This window comes from Notolepis coatsorum (genome assembly GCF_963971535.1).
Source record: "Notolepis coatsorum genome assembly, chromosome: 14".
NCBI lineage: Eukaryota > Metazoa > Chordata > Actinopteri > Aulopiformes > Paralepididae > Notolepis > Notolepis coatsorum.
Window position 1 is genome coordinate 71483762 of NC_140178.1, and position 21150 is coordinate 71504911.

Below are 21150 nucleotides of genomic sequence, written 5' to 3' on the forward strand. Positions count from 1 at the left end.
CAACAGGACAACTGCTACCCACACAGACGGCGGCTGACGACACGATCAACGGCAACATTCCTCCTCTACCACCTCTGCAAAAGAACCCACGAGAGGCCACAGCGAGAGGGAATGAACCGGGGTTCACAATCGAGGCGCCCAGCACGTCGCAGGGCCAAAACAGCGAGGCATCGCTCCTCACACCGACGCCGGCCGTCGAGAGCAACAACATCCACGCAGCTGATGCTACAGCCAGCAGTTGCACCAGCCGACCAGCAAGCGGCGACATCCCCTCACCGAAGCCCCTGCAGATGAGGCGAGAGGCGAGAGAACCGGAGATTACAACCATGGAATATATATCGGCGTGGGACGTCGAGATCACCAAGGACCCGCCGGTTAGCTCAGCTAGCCCCGCCAGGCTAGCTAGGCTACCTGGTCCAGGACAAAAGGCAGACCCCCCCCCCCCCACATCGTGGACCTTCACACCGAGAATTACAGACGCCAGCAGAGGACAAAGGATCACCCCCTCCCCACTCACGGCACAAACACCAACAACGCCCCCCCCCCCCCCTCCCCCCGCCACAGGACAGGACACAAATTAACAGCAATACCTCCAGTTTGACGACATCAATCAGATTACCAACACAAATGGCCTTCATATATTCCACCTAAATACAAACAGCCTGAGACCTAAACTGGCTGAAATCAAACAATTGTTTTTAAACGGGAAGGCAAACATATTGTGTTTCACAGAAACAAAGCTAGACTCATCTGTACAGGATCCAGAGATTGAAATCGAAAACTACTCAATAGTGAGGAGGGATAGGAATCAATATGGAGGTGGCGTCTGTGTGTACATACACAAAGATACCAAATTCATCAACCGTACTGACCTTAACCATGACGAAATTGAAACTGTTTGGATTGAAATCTTATTCGATAGGGCGAAACCAGTACTAGTTGGCACAATCTATAGACCGCCAGAACAGAGTGGCTTCTATGACACACTTGATGGGTGTTTAGCTGGGGTGGAGGGTGTAGAAAAAATTCTTATTGGGGACTGGAACACGGATATGCTGCGTAAAGTAGCACCCGTTTTCAAGGCCTTCAGTAGGTTTTCTGATCTGCACGGTTTCAGCCAGCTAATCACCCAACCCACAAGGGTATGTGATTCGACACAAACCACCATTGACCTCATTTTGACCTCTGACAAGTCCATGATCTCCAATAAAGGGGTGATAGCATGCAGGTTAAGTGATCATTATATGATTTTCTGTACCCGCAAAAAGCTAAAACAGAAGGCCGGCTGTCACAAAACAGTCACATCTAGAGACCTCAAAACCTACTCTAGAGAGGCCTTTAACCAAGAACTGGAGAGCATGGACTGGTCAGATGAACTCAGTGGTACACAGGTTGAAGAAACATGGCTTGGATTCAAAACCAAATTCACAACAATACTCAACAACATGGCACCCCTAAGAACCACCAGGGTTAAAAATCGCGCTGAGCCATGGATGCACACTGAAATACTGGCCGCTATGAAAACCAGAGACAAAAAATGCTCTGAACTTCATAAAAGTCAGACAAAGCTTTCCAAAAGCTCAAACAGTGAACTCCAAGCCCACGTGGTTGAACAAAAAATTCAAAGAAACAGACTAAGAAATGACGTAAACACCATGATCAAAACCGCAAAAACAAATGTCCTCAATGACAAAACTGAGGAAAACAAAAACAAACCACGTGAACTTTGGAAATTACTCAATAATCAACTAGGCTGCAGTAAAAAACTTAAAACCAGATTCTCAAACATAAACATAAAGACGGACAACACAGACGAGCTGGATGTAGCCAATTACTTAAACATCTTCTTCACAAACATAGCCACAACACTGGTAAACAAACTACCCTCCCACTCAGGGCATTATGGGGTAGAACACATAGTAGCATACTACAAAAACCTAGGGGTCCGCAAAGACGACTTCAAACTAGAAATGGTAACAACCGATGAGGTACTCAAAAAATGTAGCGCCCTCCAACCTAACAAGGCCACTGGCCATGACAACATCCCCTCCAAATTCCTCAGAGACTCAGCATCCGCTATCACCCCAGTCATCACACACATAATAAACCTCTCCATAAAACAGGGACACGTCACCAAGGACTTTAAAGTTGCGAGAGTGACCCCTCTGTACAAAAAGGGCAGCAAATTAGACCCAGGTAACTACCGCCCTGTTTCTATTCTTACCTCCATCTCGAAAGTCATGGAGAAAATAGTCTACGAACAGGTCGAAAAGTACCTGGCGGAAAAAAATCTAATCTACGAATTCCAATCTGGCTTCAGAACGTCCCACTCCATTGACACATGCCTTCTCTATTTGAACGACCACATCAAACAAGAGGTGGACGCTGGCAAATACTGCGGCATGGTCATGCTGGACCTACAAAAGGCCTTCGACACTGTCAATCACTCCATTCTGATTGACAAGCTAAAAGCAATTGGTTTTGATTAGGGATGCTCGATATTGGCTTTTTTACCGATACCGATATTCCGATATTGTCCAACTCTTAATTTCCGATACCGATATCAACCGATACCGATATATGCAGGGTTTCCCCCCGCAAAAAACTGAATAATTTCAGGCAACTAATAATTTCACTGGATATATATATAACAAATATTGTTATTGTTTTTTTCTTTTTTTTAAAACGATACCGATATTTTCCGATATCACATTTTACTGCCGATATCGGCCGATAATATCGGTCGGCCGATAATATCGGACATCCCTAGTTTTGATAGTTTATCAGTGAGCTGGATGCAATCCTACCTGGAGGGGAGAGAACAGATGGTGGAGGTAAACGGTACTCTATCCCCCCCCCCTCACAGTGAGCTGTGGTGTTCCACAAGGAAGCATACTAGGACCGCTACTGTTCCTAATTTATGCAAATGACATGTCGTCAGCCTGTGACTGCAACTTGTTCCTGTTTGCGGACGACTCAGCCCTGCTGGTCTCTGACAAGAACAAGTTGCAGGTTGAAAAAACCCTCAGCTCGGAACTAGGCAAAATCTGCATATGGCTTGCTGATAACAAACTATCATTACACATGGGCAAAACAGAGTCCATTCTCTTTGGTTCAAATAACAAACTCAGCAAGACCGACAGCTTCTCAGTTACAGTGGGTGACAATATTGTCACAAGGAAAGACGAAATTACCTACCTGGGTTCCATCCTAGAGGCAAATCTTTCCTGTGACAAAATGGCATCCAATGTAATAAAAAAAGTCAACCAACGAACTAGATTCTTGTACCGGATCTCCTCTAAACTAAACAAGAATACCCTGAAGACTCTGGCAGGAGCACTCATTCAAGGGTACTATGACTATGCTTGCACCTCATGGTACCAAACCACCTCAAAGGCGCTAAAAACAAGATTACAAACATCACAAAACAAACTGGTCAGACTACTACTTGACCTTACTCCTAGAACCCACCTCACCCCTGCCCACTTTGACAACCTAGGATGGCTTAGAGTAGACGACAGAGTACAGCAACTTGCAATGGGCCTGGTCTACAAGATACACTATGACTAAGGTACCCATGTACATGTCAAAATACTTCCCAAAGGTCAGTGAATACCACGACCACTACACCAGAGGAAGCTCAACAAATCATGTTAAACCCAGATTCGGCTCAAACAAGGGACTAAACACGTTTAGCAATTATGCCACATCAATGTGGAACGCCCTACCCAAAGCTGTAAAGGAATGTGAATCCCTACCCACATTCAAAACCGCTCTTAAAGAGCACCTACGGGGGGCTGCAATTCGAAACTGGCCACCGTAAATGCCCAAACCCCCCACCACCTCCTAATAGACAGTCTCCTCCCCACCGCATGTATATATTCTCTCCCCGCCGTATGTATATTTCGCCGTATGTATATTTCTCTCCCACCCACCCACCCACCCCCTCCTAATGTACAGTCCCCTCCCCATCATATGTATATACTCTGTCAGGATCTATGGGTAACAGTACTGTATATTTGAATACCGTTTATGGCACAAATGTATCAGCACTAAATACCTGTATGTCCCTGGCCTATGCCATAAATGTCATGTATGTTGTGTATGTCATAAATGTCAATATGAAATGAAAATGGGGGACCCTGATGTAAACAAGACAAACGTCTTTCTCTGGTCTGCATCCCCTTAACAATTGTGTGTATTGAGCCGTACTGTATTGTACCCATTCTGCAATCTGTTAAATAAAGTTTTCATTCATTCATTCATTCATTCATTCATTCATTCATTCATTCATTCATTCATTCATTCATTCATTCATTCATAGTTCTATGCACTGTCCACTACATGTAGGATAGTTCTATGCACTGACCACTACATGTAGGATAGTTCTATGTACTGACCACTACATGTATGATAGTTCTATGCACTGACCACAGACATGTAGGATAGTTATATGTACTGACCACATACATGTAGGATAGTTGTATGCACTGACCACAGACATGTAGGATAGTTCTATGCACTGATCAGACATGTAGGATAGTTCTATGCACTGACCACAGACATGTAGGATAGTTCTATGCACTGACCACAGACATGTAGGATAGTTCTATGCACTGACCACAGACATGTAGGATAGTTCTATGCACTGACCACTACATGTAGGATAGTTCTATGCACTGACCACAGACATGTAGGATAGTTCTATGCACTGACCACAGACATGTAGGATAGTTCTATGCACTGACCACTACATGTAGGATAGTTCTATGCACTGACCACAGACATGTAGGATAGTTCTATGCACTGACTACAGACATGTAGGATAGTTCTATGCACTGACTACAGACATGTAGGATAGTTCTATGCACTGACTACAGACATGTAGGATAGTTCTATGCACTGACCACAGACATGTAGGATAGTTCAATCTATATCTTTATGGTTCTAGATTTTGTAATGTGTGTGAATGGAACAAACAGTTTGCGGGCATCACAGCAAACCAAAATTGGTAATGATGGAACAATTCTGAAACCTGTACACTCACTGTTGACATGACCAGCATCTTGTGTTTGAATGCAGGTGGTACCAGGCAACCAAGTCCAACAACCAGGCCATGGCAGCTAAAGCCGACTCTCTCAAGGACGAGATGGACGAGGCTCTTAATAAAGTAGAGATATGCAAGGTAGATACGCTGTTCTTACATTTAAACCCCCTGGCTTAGAACAGCTACTTTCCTGCTAGCCATAATATATTTCCTCTTCTGTGAAATATCATTTTGTCACTATTGAATCACATGGTACGACACAGACGACCAGAGATAGACTGGGAATTTAGGGTGAAAAGTGCGTGTGTTTGTGTGTGATGTGGGGGGTGGGGGAGGGGTGGAATGCCATACATAATCACTGGGAATCGAGTTTAGAACTTGTATATATGGGTGCATTCCAGTCGGGCCTCTTCATCAAGTTGGGGATCATATCTTATGAAAAGGCTGGGGGGGGGGGGGTAACCATATGGTAACCTGAGCCTGAACGGGACCCAACATCCATGTACTTTATTATTATTAGAAGCGTGTCATTAGATGGTTATCTGGACTCCATCCATGGTATGTGAGGAGTTAGTTCACGAGGAGACTAAACATTATCCTGTATGTTGTACGTGTTTCCTCGCCACCAGGACCAGCTGTCTGCAGACATGTATAACTTTGCTTCCAAGGAGGGAGATTATGCGCGTTACTATGTCATGGTGGGTAGTCAATGTTATGGACATTTACATACAATTTTGCGAATGTAGCCCAACCCCACGCATTATTCCTTGGCATTAACCCTTTCACTGCCACACGACAGAAGGTTAGCCCTTTACTATTACACAACCGACGGCGATGCTCCATCATTAGCATTATTAGCTCCGCAAATGCGGAGCTAATGATGCTAATGATGGAGCATCGCCGTCGGTTGTGTGATAGTAAAGGGCTAACCTTCTGTATTGTCACAGTGAAAGGGTTAACCGGCTGTCGTGTGGCAGTGAAAGGGTTAATGTGGGCTTGGTCTAAATGGGTTTACGGCTAAAACAAGTACGAGCACGCTGTGATGTGTGTGTGTGTGTGTGTGTGTGTGTGTGTGTCAGTTGTTGGAGGCCCAGGCAGACTACCACAGAAGATCTCTTGCAGCTCTAGAAGCAGCCATTCCCACCATTCAGTTACAGCAAGGTAAACAGTCACACGTGCAACAAACATAATGGTTAAATCCTTGAACCAGGGGGGGACGCCAACTTTACTTTCTCTGTATGAGTCATCATTCATCACTTTAAATCTTTGTATGAGTCATCATTCATCACTTTAAATCTCTGTATGAGTCATCATTCATCACTTTACATCTCTATGAGTCATCATTCATCACTTTAAATCTCTGTATGAGTCATCATTCATCACTTTAAATCTCTGTATGAGTCATCATTCATCACTTTACATCTCTATGAGTCATCATTCATCACTTTACATCTCTGAGTCATCATTCATCACTTTACATCTCTGTATGAGTCATCATTCATCACTTTACATCTCTGTATGAGTCATCATTCATCACTTTAAATCTCTGTATGAGTCATCATTCATCACTTTACATCTCTGTATGAGTCATCATTCATCACTTTACATCTCTGTATGAGTCATCATTCATCACTTTAAATCTCTGTATGAGTCATCATTCATCACTTTACATCTCTGTATGAGTCATCATTCATCACTTTACATCTCTGTATGAGTCATCATTCATCACTTTACATCTCTGTATGAGTCATCATTCATCACTTTACATCTCTGTATGAGTCATCATTCATCACTTTACATCTCTGTATGAGTCATCATTCATCACTTTACATCTCTGTATGAGTCATCATTCATCACTTTACATCTCTGCATGAGTCATCATTCATCACTTTACATCTCTATATGAGTCATCATTCATCACTTTACATCTCTGTATGAGTCATCATTCATCACTTTACATCTCTGAGTCATCATTCATCACTTTACATCTCTGTATGAGTCATCATTCATCACTTTACATCTCTGTATGAGTCATCATTCATCACTTTACATCTCTGCATGAGTCATCATTCATCACTTTACATCTCTGTATGAGTCATCATTCATCACTTTACATCTCTGCATGAGTCATCATTCATCACTTTACATCTCTGTATGAGTCATCATTCATCACTTTACATCTCTGTATGAGTCATCATTCATCACTTTACATCTCTGAGTCATCATTCATCATATTACTCCTTCGACATTTCAACACAGTTGCTCTATTCCTCTTATATTCTATGAAAAGAGGGATGCGATTGAATCAGGAGTGAAGACTGTACTTAGGCTGTACTTTAGATTGTATATTGTATTGTATATTGTATATGCCTCTTTTACTTACTTTATTTTTTTACTGTATGAAGCACACTCTCAGGGGCTAATACAGAACCAAGCATTTCACATGTATTTTATTGTGACAACTAATAAACAAACTTGAACTTGAAACTTGAATTGGACTTGAGTGAAAAAGTACTGTCCTGTCTTTTTGATCATTTATCACAAGATGTATCACCTCGGTCGGTGCCGAGCTGACGGCGCTCCAGAAGCACACGGAGATGCGACGGCACCGATTCTGAAATAACAGCTTAAAAACGATCCTCACAGACACACAGTAGATTAAGAGGGGTATTGGAGTAGTATTAGTATCCCGTTCCTGAGTAACGTTGCAATATCGATGCGCATCGACCCTGATTCACATGGGCCGCCATCTCTGCCTTTCGCTAGACTCGTGGATGGAGAAGCCGGCGTTCGGCACGGCTCTGGAAGAGCACCTGAAGAGGAGCAACCGGGAGATCGCCCTGCCCCTGGAGGCCTGCGTCATGATGCTGCTGGAGACTGGCATGAAGGAGGAGGTGAGGAAGGGAGGAGGGGAGGAGGGGAGAGATCGCCCTGCCCCTGGAGACTGGCATGAAGGAGGAGGGAGGGAGGGATGGAGGGAGAGGGAGAGAGAGATAGTATACACTGGAGCAGAAGGTTACCCACAATGCCCTGTGCTTTCTGTGGACCAGAGGGAATTGTGGATCCTGTGGGCTACCTCCTTGACATCCTGTAGTAATGCAGTCTGGAACCATTTGTAGCCAAGCTGTGGTCAGTTAGCCTTTGGCTCAGGGTAGAACCGTGTGTGTGTGTGCATCTGTTAGCCATTAGCCAGCATGCTATTACCCTATATAAATGTAACCATATAACTGGACGCCCAGGGAGCTATGACTCCAGGCACTTTCATAAAGGGAAGCAAAACTGTTGAATGAACGCTAAAGCTGCAAGAACCATCTCTCCTCCTGTAACAAAAACAATTCCTCTCTCAGCCTTCTGTGGGTAATTGACTGGATGGTATTCTTTCTTTTCATTACTTCTCCTTCCCTTTCAACCAAACCACAGACGAGTGTGTCTAATATTAGCGCTGAAACCAGACACCCATCCCTCCCAAAAAAAAAAAAAAAAGGCCTCTCAAACCCAATCGGAGGTTTAGTCGGTAAGCGGTCGATGGTTTGACTCTGTATTGTCTCCGCAGGGCCTGTTCAGAATAGCCGCCGGGGCTTCGAAACTAAAGAAGCTAAAGGCCGCCTTGGACTGTTCCACCTCGCAGCTAGAGGAGTTCTACTCCGACCCCCACGCAGTAGCTGGTACGACCCGTTTCACAAATAACCAAAGAATCAACTCGTATGGTCCAGACCATTTCCTAATATTGCTGTGTGTGTGTGCGCGCGCGTGTGTGTGTGTTGTGTGTGTACAGGAGCCCTGAAGTCGTACCTTAGAGAACTGCCCGAGCCACTCATGACCTTTGGCCTGTATGACGAGTGGACACAAGCCTCCAAGTAAGAAACACACGCTCCGCTCTCATCTCAAACACTCCTCCGAATCGAAGCTTAAAGGGGAACTCCAACATTTTGGGAAATTAGCTTATTTAACATCTTCCCTGGAGTTAGACAAGAAGATACATACCTTTTTTGTCTCTGTGCGTGCATTTAGCTTTGGGAATAGACGCTCCGTTAGCATAGCTTAGCTTCATCACTGGAAGTGAGGCAGATCCGTAGCCTTACAGTGCCTTACAGTGTATTGCAAGGTCTGACATTGACCAAACTTGATATGCATGACCTTGGTGGGCTCTAGGTCAACTCCTGAAAAGGGGGTCAATGTCAGACCTTGCAATCAAAAGTTAGGGGGCGCACAGAAATTATGGCAAGGGTTATTAGCCCCCTAACTTTTGATTGCAAAGTCTGACATTGACCCCCTTTTCAGGAGTTGACCTAGAGCCCACCAAGGTCATGCATATCAAGTTTGGTCAATGTCAGACCTTGCAATACACTGTAAGGCACTGTAAGGCTACGGATCTGCCTCACTTCCAGTGATGAAGCTAAGCTATGCTAACGGAGCGTCTATTCCCAAAGCTAAATGCACGCACAGAGACAAAAAAGGTATGTATCTTCTTGTCTAACTCCAGGGAAGATGTTAAATAAGCTAATTTCCCAAAATGTTGGAGTTCCCCTTTAACACACACCTGCAGCGGTTCATGCTATTCTAAATCAATTTATTTGAATGTAGATATTGTGGTTTGTGTATAAAGAGCAAATACTTACTGTGTGTGTGCTCTCAGTGTGTCTGACCCAGACAAGAGGCTTCAAGCATTGTGGGTGACATGTGACTGTTTACCAAAGAACCACAAAGCCAACCTCAGGTGAGATCAACATTCTATTCTATTCTATTCTACTCTACTCTATACTACTCAAATCTAGTCTACTCTATTCTGTTCTACTCTAATTTACTCAACTCCATTCAACTCTATTTTATTCTATTCTACTCTATTCTACTTGAATCTACTCTAGTTTACTGTACAGTCTACTGTCCTTTTCTGTGAATGGATGAATGTGACCTGCATGTTTTCCGACGTGCACGCTTTGTGACGCTTTGTGACGTGCATGCTTTGTGACGTGCACGCTTTGTTACGCGCATGCTTTGTGATGTGCACGCTTTGTGACGTGCATGCTTTGTGACGTGCACGCTTTGTGACGCACATGCTTTGTGATGTGCACGCTTTGTGACGTGCATGCTTTGTGACATGCACGCTTTGCGCTGCAGGTATCTGGTGAAGTTCCTGGCTAAACTGGCCCAGGACAGCGAGGTGAACAAGATGACTCCCAGTAACATCGCCATCGTCCTGGGACCCAACCTGCTCTGGGCCAAGACTGAGGGGTGAGGATCATTACAGAACCACTCTTCATCTCATGTTAAACCAGCCTATGAACACACTCATCTCATTTCATACAAGGATTTACAGTGTTTTGTTTACCATTAGGATGTTATAACATTGCTGATAATAAAAATGTTTGGCTAAAGTGGATAGAAAACAGTACTGTGCAAAAGTCTTAGGCACCCAATAGTTTTTATACAAATTGTCTTAGATGTTAATGCAGACATTGTTGCAGGGACTATTATAATCAATAACGTTGGCATGACTGTATGGATCAAAGTGTTAAATCAAGCATTTTTAAGTGCCAACAAATATTGTGATATCATTTAAAGGCCCAGCCCTAATAGTTTGTATTGTAGTCTTGCTTGTTTGCTGCTGTTTTGTATGTGTTTGTAGACTAGAGTGGTTAAAAAAAAGAAAGAATTACCAAAAAAGAAAGAATTATCAAGATGAATGTAATTGAATCAATACTTGTGTCATGTGTTTGTGGTCAGGACCCTGGCAGAGATGGCAGCAGCCACGTCGATCCATGTGATCGCCATCATAGAACCAATCATCCAACACGCAGACTGGTTCTTCCCTGACGGTACCACAGTAACACTGCTCCTCTCTCTCTTCTCTGTGCATCAGTATAGTACAGGTTGTCATATACAAGAGGATGTCATTTTTTTACAGTGTATCACTCTGTGTTGATAGTGAGTATACAACTGTAATATTTGTGTAGTATAGTATTGTTATTATTGTAATCAAATAACAAGTGATATCATTAAATGACAACTGGCCAATTAATTGTTTTGGTGGCATTGTGCCATATTCGTGGGATATGCTTGTCAAGTCATGAGAATAGTGTAGTATAGTATGAATAGTGTAGTATAGTATGAATAGTGTAGTATAATAGTATGAATAGTGTAGTATAGAATCAAGAATCAAGAGGTTTATTTGTCACATACATACCAGGGCATACAGTGAAATGCGGGTGGTGACGCTCGCATCGATTGTGCAATAATACAATAATAAAATAGACATATAAAAAAAAAACAGGTAAGACATAAGATGTGCATGATACAAATTGACATGCTAAATTCCTGAGAGGGCACTGGTTCCTATGTACACTACTATACAATATAACATTTTAACTCTGTCATTATTATACTTAATGTATCTAAACTATATTATACGAGAGCCCCATCTGTTCTTTCCTTAACACATTGGTCACCAAGAACGACTTACGCCGTTTTTGTAAGTCGTTTTTGGGATCAATATTAAATTTTTTAGCCATGGCATTCATAATTCATCCAGTCTCTCTCCGGACTACAGCGGCACCCTGTATGAGATTGCAACGCCTCAATACCGCTACCTGGTGGATGGTCGGGCGAGTTACACTCTCGCCAAAACCGGAAGTGGCGCTGGTGCATCAAGGAAATCCCTCCGGCAGTAATATCTTGTTACGTGGATCCAGACAAACACTATAGTGCATTTGGATCGCTTTCTAAACTCAATAATCGATATGATTTCGGCGTTTATTGCGCCATACAAACCGGAAATGGATCTAGGAGATCGGTGTCAAATAATTGGGATCTTTTTCCTCCAGTCTCATCGGCGAACGGTAAGAGGACAGTAATGTTATTTTCAGCCCGATTGTTTATTCATTTCACTGCAAACCATCTGATCAATATATCAACCCATACTAAATAAAGCCGTTACTGACGGCCACTATGTTGAATGCGCGTTATGGTAGATTGATGCTAGGTAGCTAGCCGGCTAATGCTGGTTAGCCTCACGCCCACTTGTCATTCTCATCCGACTTGAAGGAGAACGTCATGTGCTGTTGTTCGCCCCCATGTCAGACCGCACTGATATCCGAAAGCGACGACTCTACATGCAATTCTTTTCATCCACGATGTGTTTTTGTCTAAGTTTGTCTACGTTGTCAAGCCGGTGACAGGAGTTTGTAGGTCCGCACGCAGTGGTCTGTCCACTTCCCCTAGATGCGCGACATCTTCTAGAAAACAAGTGTTCATTGGAGGAGCTTAGAGCGCATCTGTACAACGATGATGTTCATTGGTTATGGTCGGATTATTATGAGGCGCAAATGGGAGGAATCAAGGGGGGAGTCAGAGTTCGGCTTGTGCCAGTGAGCGAATCAGCAGATTGCAGAATGATTTTTTTGTTTTGTTTTGTAATTACTAGTACTCGCCAGACTGGCGAGTGCTCTTCATGAATCACTCGCCAAACGTAAAAAATACTCTCATTTGGCGAGTAAAGTGGCCTAATTTCCTCCCCTGCTCATTCCTTTAAAGTGACCTTTCCATTATTTAAAGTGACATTTTGAAAGTGATAGTTTAAATTGGTTGCTGTGTGTGTGTGTGTGTGTGTGCGTTCGTGCGTGCGTGCGCGCGCGTGCTCATGTGTACTTGTGAGTGGAGAGTTCAGTGTTCTGATGGCCTGGGGGAAGGAGCTGAGCCGGCGTCTCTGTTCTCGTAGCGTGTGTACGTAGGCGCTTGCCTGACCGCAGCAGCTTGAACAGGCTGTTGTTGGGGTGGTGGGGTCTTTCATTATTCTGCAGGCTCTGGATTTGCACCTCCTGTTATATAAGTCCTGCAGGGGTGGTAGTGCAATACCGTAGTACGCTCTGCTGAGCGCACCACTCTCTGGCGTGCCTTCCTGTCCTGTGCCGTGCTGTTTCCAAACCAGGCAGTGATGTTTCCAGTCAAGATGCTCTCTACAGCCCCGGAATAGAAGGAGTGGAGTATCTTCCCCGATACTCTGAACTTCCTTAACTGTCTCAGGTGATAGAGACGCTGTTTCGTCCTTTTCACCACAGAATCTATGTGTGTTGACCATGTCAGCTCCTCTGTGATGTGGACTCCCAGGTACTTGAAACTGCTCACCCTGTCCACGATAGCCCCGTTTATCCACAGTGGCGTGTGTGTCCCCTGCTGTATTCTCCTAAAATCCACGATCAGCTCTTTGGTTTTACCAATGTTCAGGAGTAGGCTGTTATCCCGGCACCAGCGTGCCAGTTCATCAACCTCCTCCCGATAGGCCTTCTCGTCATTGTTAGAGATCAGCCCCACCACCCCGTGTCGTCCGCAAACTTCACTATGGAGTTGGAGTTGAACCTGGCCACACAGTCATGTGTGTACAGTGAATACAGCAGGGGGCTCAGAACGCAGCCCTGGGGGAACCCGATACTCAGGGTGATTTTGCTGGAGGTTTGACCCCCACCCTGACCGCCTGGGGCCTGTCACTTAGAAAGTCCAGGATCCAGGCGCTCATGGCGGAGCTCAGACCCTGATCGATCAGCTTGTCAACCAGTCTGGTGGTGACTATGGTGTTGAAAGCTGAACTATAGTCAATGAACAGCAATCTCACATAGCCCCCCTTCTGTCTGTCAAGGTGAGATAGGGTGTTGTGTAGTACCTGGGAGACCGCGTCGTCAGTGGACCTGTTTGTCCTATATGTGAACTGCAGTGGGTCCATGTTACTAGGGAGAGAGGCACAGATGTGGTCCTTGACCAGCCTCTCAAAGCATTACATGACCACAGAGGTGAGTGCCACCGGTCTGTAGTCATTTAGGCCTGCTGGAGAGGAGTTTTTTGGTACAGGGATTATAGTGGAAACTTTGAAGCAGGCAGGGACCACGGATTCAGCCAGGGATAGATTGAATATGGTTGTAAACACTGGGTATAGTACAATAGTAGGGATGCAAGAATACAGTTAGCCGCGGTTCAATACGTACCTAGTTTTTTGTGTTTCGGTTTGGTTTCGATAAGCATTTTGTGTGTAAGGAGAAAAGATATTTGACTATTTATTTATTCCCAAATAATTTCTTTCTTTAGCTTATTACCAAATCTTTTATTTATTTATGTCACAATATTTGCTGCGTTATCTGTGGTTACTGGGACTCTCCAACTTCCACTCAGTCACTGCATTTGTCAACTTCTCTGCCGAGTTAGCGCTTGTATGACTTTCATACAGGGGAGGAGTTTGGAGTACTGCGCTCTTCATCTCCCAACCCGACATATAGTAGACCGTCACAGTGAGGTTGCCCGAGAGGTCCAACTATCATTTTTCTGTTAACTGTTTTTGTTCCCTCGTCCTTGTATTCAACGCTAAGACCAAAATGTCTCGCCATGTTCCAGTGTTGTATGAAATCTGACTCCAGTGTTGCTGTCACATCTGAGCAGTGATTGGATATTTACTCGTGGGGAGGGGCTTCCTCATCCCAGAGTGTGGACACACACACACACACACACACACACACACACACACACACACACACACACACACACACACACAGAGCCAATTGGGAGAGAAATACAATGCATGGAAACTAGTAACACAACATTTTATTGCAAAACCGAAAAGGCCACAATTCGTATGCCACAGTGCGTATTGAACCGTAGATGGTGTACCGTATGGTACAATATTATATTGAGAACTGTAGTGTAGTATAGAAAAATAGTATGAATAGTATAGTATTAATAGTATAGTACAATAGTATGAATAGTGTAGTATATTATAATAGTATGAATAGTGTAGTATATTATAATAGTGTAGTATATTATAATAGTATGAATAGTGTAGTATCGTATAAATAGTGTAGTATGTATAATAGCAGAGTATAGTGTAGTATAGTATAATATGATATAGAATAGAATAGATAACTACAGGACTCTATTAAAATGTCACTGTCCTTGACTCCGTGCAGAGGTGGACTTCAACGTGTCGGGTATCTTCGCCATGCCCACCCACTCGGTGACCCCCGACCCCGAGTCCAGCAGCAGCATGGAGCGGAGGCGTCCCGGCAGCCTTGTGGGGCCAGAGGGGGAAGCTCACAGTCCCCGCAAAGACAGGTACCTGTCACGCCCCAACCTCAGCCTGCCCCTCACCCTCTCGTCCCGCCCCAAGACAATGAGCAGACAGGAGTCGCGGGGCAGCCAGGCCGCCCTCTATGTGGTGGCCGACGAGTCCATCACAGTAACGGAGACGCCCACCGAAGAGCTGCCATGCCCAAACTTTAAGTCTGCATGACTGTAGATTGTTGATTGTAGCCCCAGCCCCCCCCCCCCCGCACAAATACAGTTTCTTATGAGCAAACAAAGTGAATTTGTGTGTATGTGTCGTTTTTACACTACAGTATAATGTTTAGATGATCTTTTTAGCACAGACCAACCAACTGTGTGTTTTTTTGCTAACATTGTCGATGAAAATGATGATTAAATAAGCCCTCCTCTTTTCATTTGAATGAAAGGGATCATATTATCAACACTATACCGTTGGGATGTCACTCTGTTTGCTATTATGTTTCTGACTTTTGGATTTCTTGTACTCCCTTGTGTAATCTCCTCTATTTTCCATTAAAGTGTACAGTAGGTTGCTGGCTGTATGTTTTGTGTGGGGTTTCCTCTGTTGCATATTTTGTGATGTGGCGTCTGTCTCCTGTCCCTGCATAGGAAGTAGAGGCTCAAAGTTCTTTCGGGTTCAAAGGTCACTGTCTTGTGGTTCTTTTTACAGTACGTCTTCTTTCACTCTTTCTTTTCTTTTTCTTTTTTTAATGTGTGAAGTGGTTCCTTTCAACCCTGGACGTAGCACCTTTCTCTCTGTGATGGTAGGAAGGTCAAGCGCTTTTCTGCCGTCACTGAAAATATTTTTTTTTTAATCGGTGGTAGAGCCAATATTTATTTAAATGGCATATTCCACCGCTGTGAGATGGTCTACATCATAAAAATAAATCTAAACGTACGTTTTCTTAGTGGCGAAATAAATAAATAATAATAGATTTTACCGCAACTTCCTGTAATAAGGGTTGTAAATAGCAGCGCGAGAACTCTGGCGCTTTGGCCGCATTGAATTCCTAATACGTGGCGGCGTACCCATCGCCTTTTGGTAAAAAAATTAAAACTCCCACAAGTCCCAAATGAAAAGAATAGTTTCCGATTTCACACGGTTGTAGTCGAGACTTGGGGCAACATTTGGATGCAAAAACCTTGTTGGCTCCTATTTAAGGGAGCCATTTGAATGAGAAATTCTGACGCCATTTTGACTAGCATTTCTGCAACAAATCATCAACCGACAAATGGCATTGTGTACGCAACCAATTTGAGTGGTTGTTTGTTCTACCAATTGAAAGTATCGTTTGGGAATTTGGCTTTTTGTGAGGGGAGTGGCCCGAAAAGGTAACGGCCGAAACCAGAGCGAAACTGCGTTCCGAATAGCATAGCGGAGCTCCCGTTTGATGACATTACGGCAGAGCGCTTGACCTCCCTAGTGACGGTGTGCAGTGTTTCTCTTCCTGAACCCTCTCCCCCTCTTCCCACCTCCCTAGCCCTGCTAACAAACAGCCGGAACCCGCCCCACGTAGAACCGGCACTGTAAATAGAAAGCAGACTCAGCTAACCTCGCCCACCGTCCAGCCCCCACTGCCCCCACTGGAGGCTGGGGGTCCTACCCAGCCAGAGCCCCAGTCCCCATCCCCGTCCCTGGGTGCGGAGGCTGAACAGCCTGGCCCAGGTGGCGGAGGAGGTGGTGGTGGTGGTGGTGGTGGACATGGTGGCGGGGGCCAGGTGCAGCCTCAGTTTCTAACCCAGCTCAGCGCTGAGGAGAGCAGGTAAGGAGGAACCGAGCTGAGGCAGCATCCCTCCCACCGCCTGCTCACAGCCAATCAGCAATCAGGAGCTAGCGCAGCTCACCCCTACGTCCGTCTATCTGTCTTGACTTGTCCTCTGTTTTGATTGGTCTTGGTATGTACAGTGTACGTGCCTGCGAGACATTCCTGTACGTTAAAATGATAATAATACAAATAATAAATACATCGTAGATTCGTAGGTAATCTCTACAGCCCTTAGTTTATCCTCATGCTAATAAATTTATCTCAGGATACAATCAAGAGGAAATTATGTGCGCTTGTTGAAAGGCAGCTCCTGCCCTCCCTGTCGTTGATCGGGGGAATTGTCTAAAGTAGTGTTTGTATTTTGATCATGTACCTGACTGCCTGCCTGACTTCCTGTCTGTCTGCCCGTCTGTCTGTCTCTGTGTGGCATGTGTTTTGTCTGGCGTTAAAAATATGTTGTGCTCTGATGTCTTGCTGTGTGGTGTCATCTGATCGTGCATGTGGCCGATTACTGGATGTTTTGATCATCATCCTGAATAACGCATTTTCTGTTTTGTTGTTGCATCCTGCTGTCTGTCACACACACACAAATATATAATATATATATATGGTGTACTGTATAACCTTAAAGGGGCACAACACAAAAAAACAATGCTGATTTAGTTAGTTTGAGAGTAAATGAGTCAGATTATGGCCACCAGTGATGTCATCGGGGACATTGAATCCTTGTGTTGTGTCAATTACAGTTCCATCAACTCATTCCCAAAGTTTGCACACCTTTATTTTCTCCAGGTTCTCAGAGTAGGAAATTAATCTGAATTGAAACGAATACCAAAGCACACTGGTATTCTTGCTTCTTCACTGTATGCAGAAATAATTCAAACCATTTACCAATTACAGCTCCCTGAAAATTATGTAGATGAAAAAGAGCAATACCTTGTCTCATAGGGACTCATTTTATTGAGCTGTAATTAACACAACATAAGGCTTCAATGTCCCCCAATGACATCACTGGTGGCCATATTCAAACTAATTCACTCTCAATAACTGTCAAACTTTGTCATGCTACATGTGACTCATGCTACACATGATCATCATTGTCTAATATAATTGTTATGAAAGTATTTGAATGGACATTACATATTGTTTTTTAATGTTATGCATGTATTCCGCTCACTGATTCAGACGTGGCTTGTTGGCTTTAAAATACAGTTCACATGGAGCAATGCACCAACACCACATGTTCAATGCTGACCAACCCAAAGTGTTAAACTTTAAAGGTAGGATCTGTAATGCCATCAAACAGTGACCTCTAGGCAAAAGGAGCCCTACTTGATATCACACTTTGTTTACTTTATTTTTTTGGTCTGATGTGCGAGTTGGAGTTGAGTGGGGATAGGGGGGAAGGGTTGCTATTGCTGGCTACACCTCAGGCTCTGCCAAGAGAGGTCTGGAGAAATTCACAGTGTAATAATACCAAACTCCAACCCACACATCAGACCAAAACAACAACATATAAACAAAGTGCAATACCAGAAGTTACAGATTCTACCTTTAAAATATCAGTTGACACAGTACCGACCCAATCCATTACTTTTTCTCAACTATAGAGTTTGGGTCCTTGGACAAAAATGATTGAAGTATTATCCATTTTCCCTATCAGTGATCTTACACATGAAAAAGGCCAAAAATCTATCCGCTTTGCTTTGATTTGATTTTTGACATGTTTGGCTCTTGGCATTGCATTTTAGTTCCAATGAAATTCTCTTAATACCAGTGTTGGGATTGGTGCATTCCTAGTGTACATGCTAATTGATTGACAGCTGGATCCTCTGCATTTTCACAGCCCTGCCCGTGACATCACCTCTACCCCCCCTCCCCAGAGGAATGGTTCAGTCCATCTCACAGTTGGCACCCCCCACTCTCAGGCTGGATCCCGGGGGCCCAGTCCACACCTGGTCCGCAGAGGTGAGACTATGCCTATAACGATGAACATTTATGAGACGTTCCTCTTTGAATTTATTATCCTCGTAGGCTGACTCCTGAAAGCTGTCTCATAGAGCAGTCACTGTTTGAACTCCAGCCTCTTTTTCTACCTCCCCAAGGTACCAAGAAGCAGGCCCCAGCCCCGCCAAAACAGGCCAGCCCCTACGCGTCCCAGTCCGCTAACCAAGCCCTCGGTTCCCCTCACCACCCGCCCATCACCCCGCGGCGACACCCCAGTAAAGACAGCCCGATCCACGCCCCCAGCCACCCGCCTCCGCACCCTCCCCCGGCCCAACAGGGCGAGTCGGAGCCCTCTCCGCCCGGCACCCCCAGCCCTCCGGACACCCCGCCCCTCTCCTCCTTCCACTCCGGGTCCCTCCCTCGCCCCAGCAGGCCGGCCCCCAAGCCCCGCCCCAGGCCCAACATGCCGCCACCCCCTCAGCCCCCGGCCAATGACAATGGGAATGGGATATGCGGCTCCGCCTCCAAGATCATCACAGGTACAGTCGCTGTGCTCACTCTCCTTCACATTCTAGAGTCTTCAATAAGAGTATGTGGTGTACTGGAAAATACACATAGAACAGGATATGAGGACCATTCAGGTGATGTCATATTATGTAAAGCTCCATATAAGTCTTGAACTCTTAGCCAATAGGGGTGTAACGGTACGTGTGTTCATCCCGAAACTTCACGGTTCGGTATGTTGAGCCATACGACGAATGCAGGAGGGACTATGTAGAACTAGGGTTGCACATATGAAATTATGCTCAATATCTGTAGAGGCTTACTTTGATCTTTAACGTTGAATATTAAGCGCATATTGCCAAATCCAGATGATAAATAAAACGGTGATGCTTGTAAAGGCATAATGACAAGTGGATAGAGCAACTTAACCGTGCACTCTGCACTGGGCTGTTTCTCCCCTCCTCCTCCTCCCCTCCCCTTTACTACAGGTGTCCTTGAAACAAAACCATGAATGAATGATGCGACTGTAACACAGTAGGGTCATTACAATAGGCTGAAAATTGTCATCTTTTTCTTTTTCGCACATGCACACACACACACACACACACCCACCAACAAATGCGCAAGCATACTTTTGCTGGTCTGGACTGGAGCTCTGAGCTCCATTGTTGTGTAACATGTCGTCTCTAGAGTCTTCTTTCTCTGCTTCACGTGAAGTTAAATCTGCTCTATAGTGAAAGTGAAACTTGAGCTACTCCGTAATGACTGCTGCTGCACAGACCTATAAAATAGATCTGCTGTCCGCAGATACTTTCAGTTTATAATGTTGCTTAGTATTTTACAAATTAGAGTTTTGTAATTGTCAGAGCAAGTAATTTATTCAGTGGATACCTGAACACAGAGTAACACCGGTCTAGCGTGGTGGAAGTATAACTTGTACTACTGTTCAAAATAAATGAAAAGAAACCTAGCCTTATACAATTGGGATTTTTGTTGCTTTTGACCCCAAAACCGAGATACATACCGAACTGTGGCTTCTGTGTACTGTTCCACCCCTATTAGCCAATATATCAGACCGGTACCACGTCATCCGCCCTGATTTGTGATTGTCATGCCTCGTTTTGATGGAAAACAACTTGGGGAGTAAACAGGGGTTAGGTGGCATTTGCTCACAAACTATATCTTCAGGACAAGACAAACGGATATAAATTAGTCGACTAATCGATCGAAAGGAGCCGTAGTCGACTGCTTAGTCGAATGCAATTTTTTTTTAAAATAATATTATTATATATATTTTTGTATCATTCTTTCCAAAAGCAAAGAGGCCTAGACGCATGGCTAACGCTAATGGCACGCATACCAGTGAGGCTAACTGCCTAAGAAAATGGGCACAGAAGCACTGAAAGAGGATTTCACCCATCTAATGAACACACTAGACTAGACAAATATCAAGATGTATTCATCAGTGGACCAATTGCATGCTTTTGCAGAGGACAAGAAGCCCTCAGCCGACTCCTTCAGACATTAAGCACCCCCACAGCATACTCTGCTGTTTTTATACAGGCAAAATACAATAGTGATCAATAGGAACGGTGTGTTTTCCACCAAAAGTGGGCATGAAAAAAGCAGCGAAAAAAGCCAAAGTACCCGGGTTTGCCTGTCTGATGTATAGAGTAGCCTACCAATCCAATCCAATACTTTTGCTAAACAGTACAGAGAAGTTATACCAATTCGTTTGCGGTTATTGGACGGTAATGTTTGACATATAATCCATTTTCTCCATTAGAGAGACCTAGCATCTTTCAA

General features: G+C 44.3%; 1 protein-coding gene across 3 annotated transcripts in view; it reads left to right on the forward strand.

Annotated features, from left to right (window-relative positions):
- arhgap17b (Rho GTPase activating protein 17b) overlaps positions 1-21150 on the forward strand; it is a 69480-nt gene that overhangs the window by 45177 nt on the left and 3153 nt on the right. For 2 of the 3 annotated variants that reach the window (XM_084329652.1, XM_084329653.1), the window contains exons 7-19: positions 5083-5185; positions 5677-5745; positions 6127-6208; positions 7814-7941; positions 8601-8712; positions 8823-8904; positions 9684-9764; positions 10166-10279; positions 10772-10863; positions 14992-15136; positions 16609-16890; positions 18740-18861; positions 18999-19379. In XM_084329652.1, coding sequence (XP_084185778.1) covers positions 5083-5185; positions 5677-5745; positions 6127-6208; positions 7814-7941; positions 8601-8712; positions 8823-8904; positions 9684-9764; positions 10166-10279; positions 10772-10863; positions 14992-15136; positions 16609-16890; positions 18740-18861; positions 18999-19379 — 1793 coding nt within the window. The remainder of the gene's footprint in view (positions 1-5082; positions 5186-5676; positions 5746-6126; positions 6209-7813; positions 7942-8600; positions 8713-8822; positions 8905-9683; positions 9765-10165; positions 10280-10771; positions 10864-14991; positions 15137-16608; positions 16891-18739; positions 18862-18998; positions 19380-21150) is intronic. The other variant, XM_084329654.1, reaches the window with a different exon arrangement.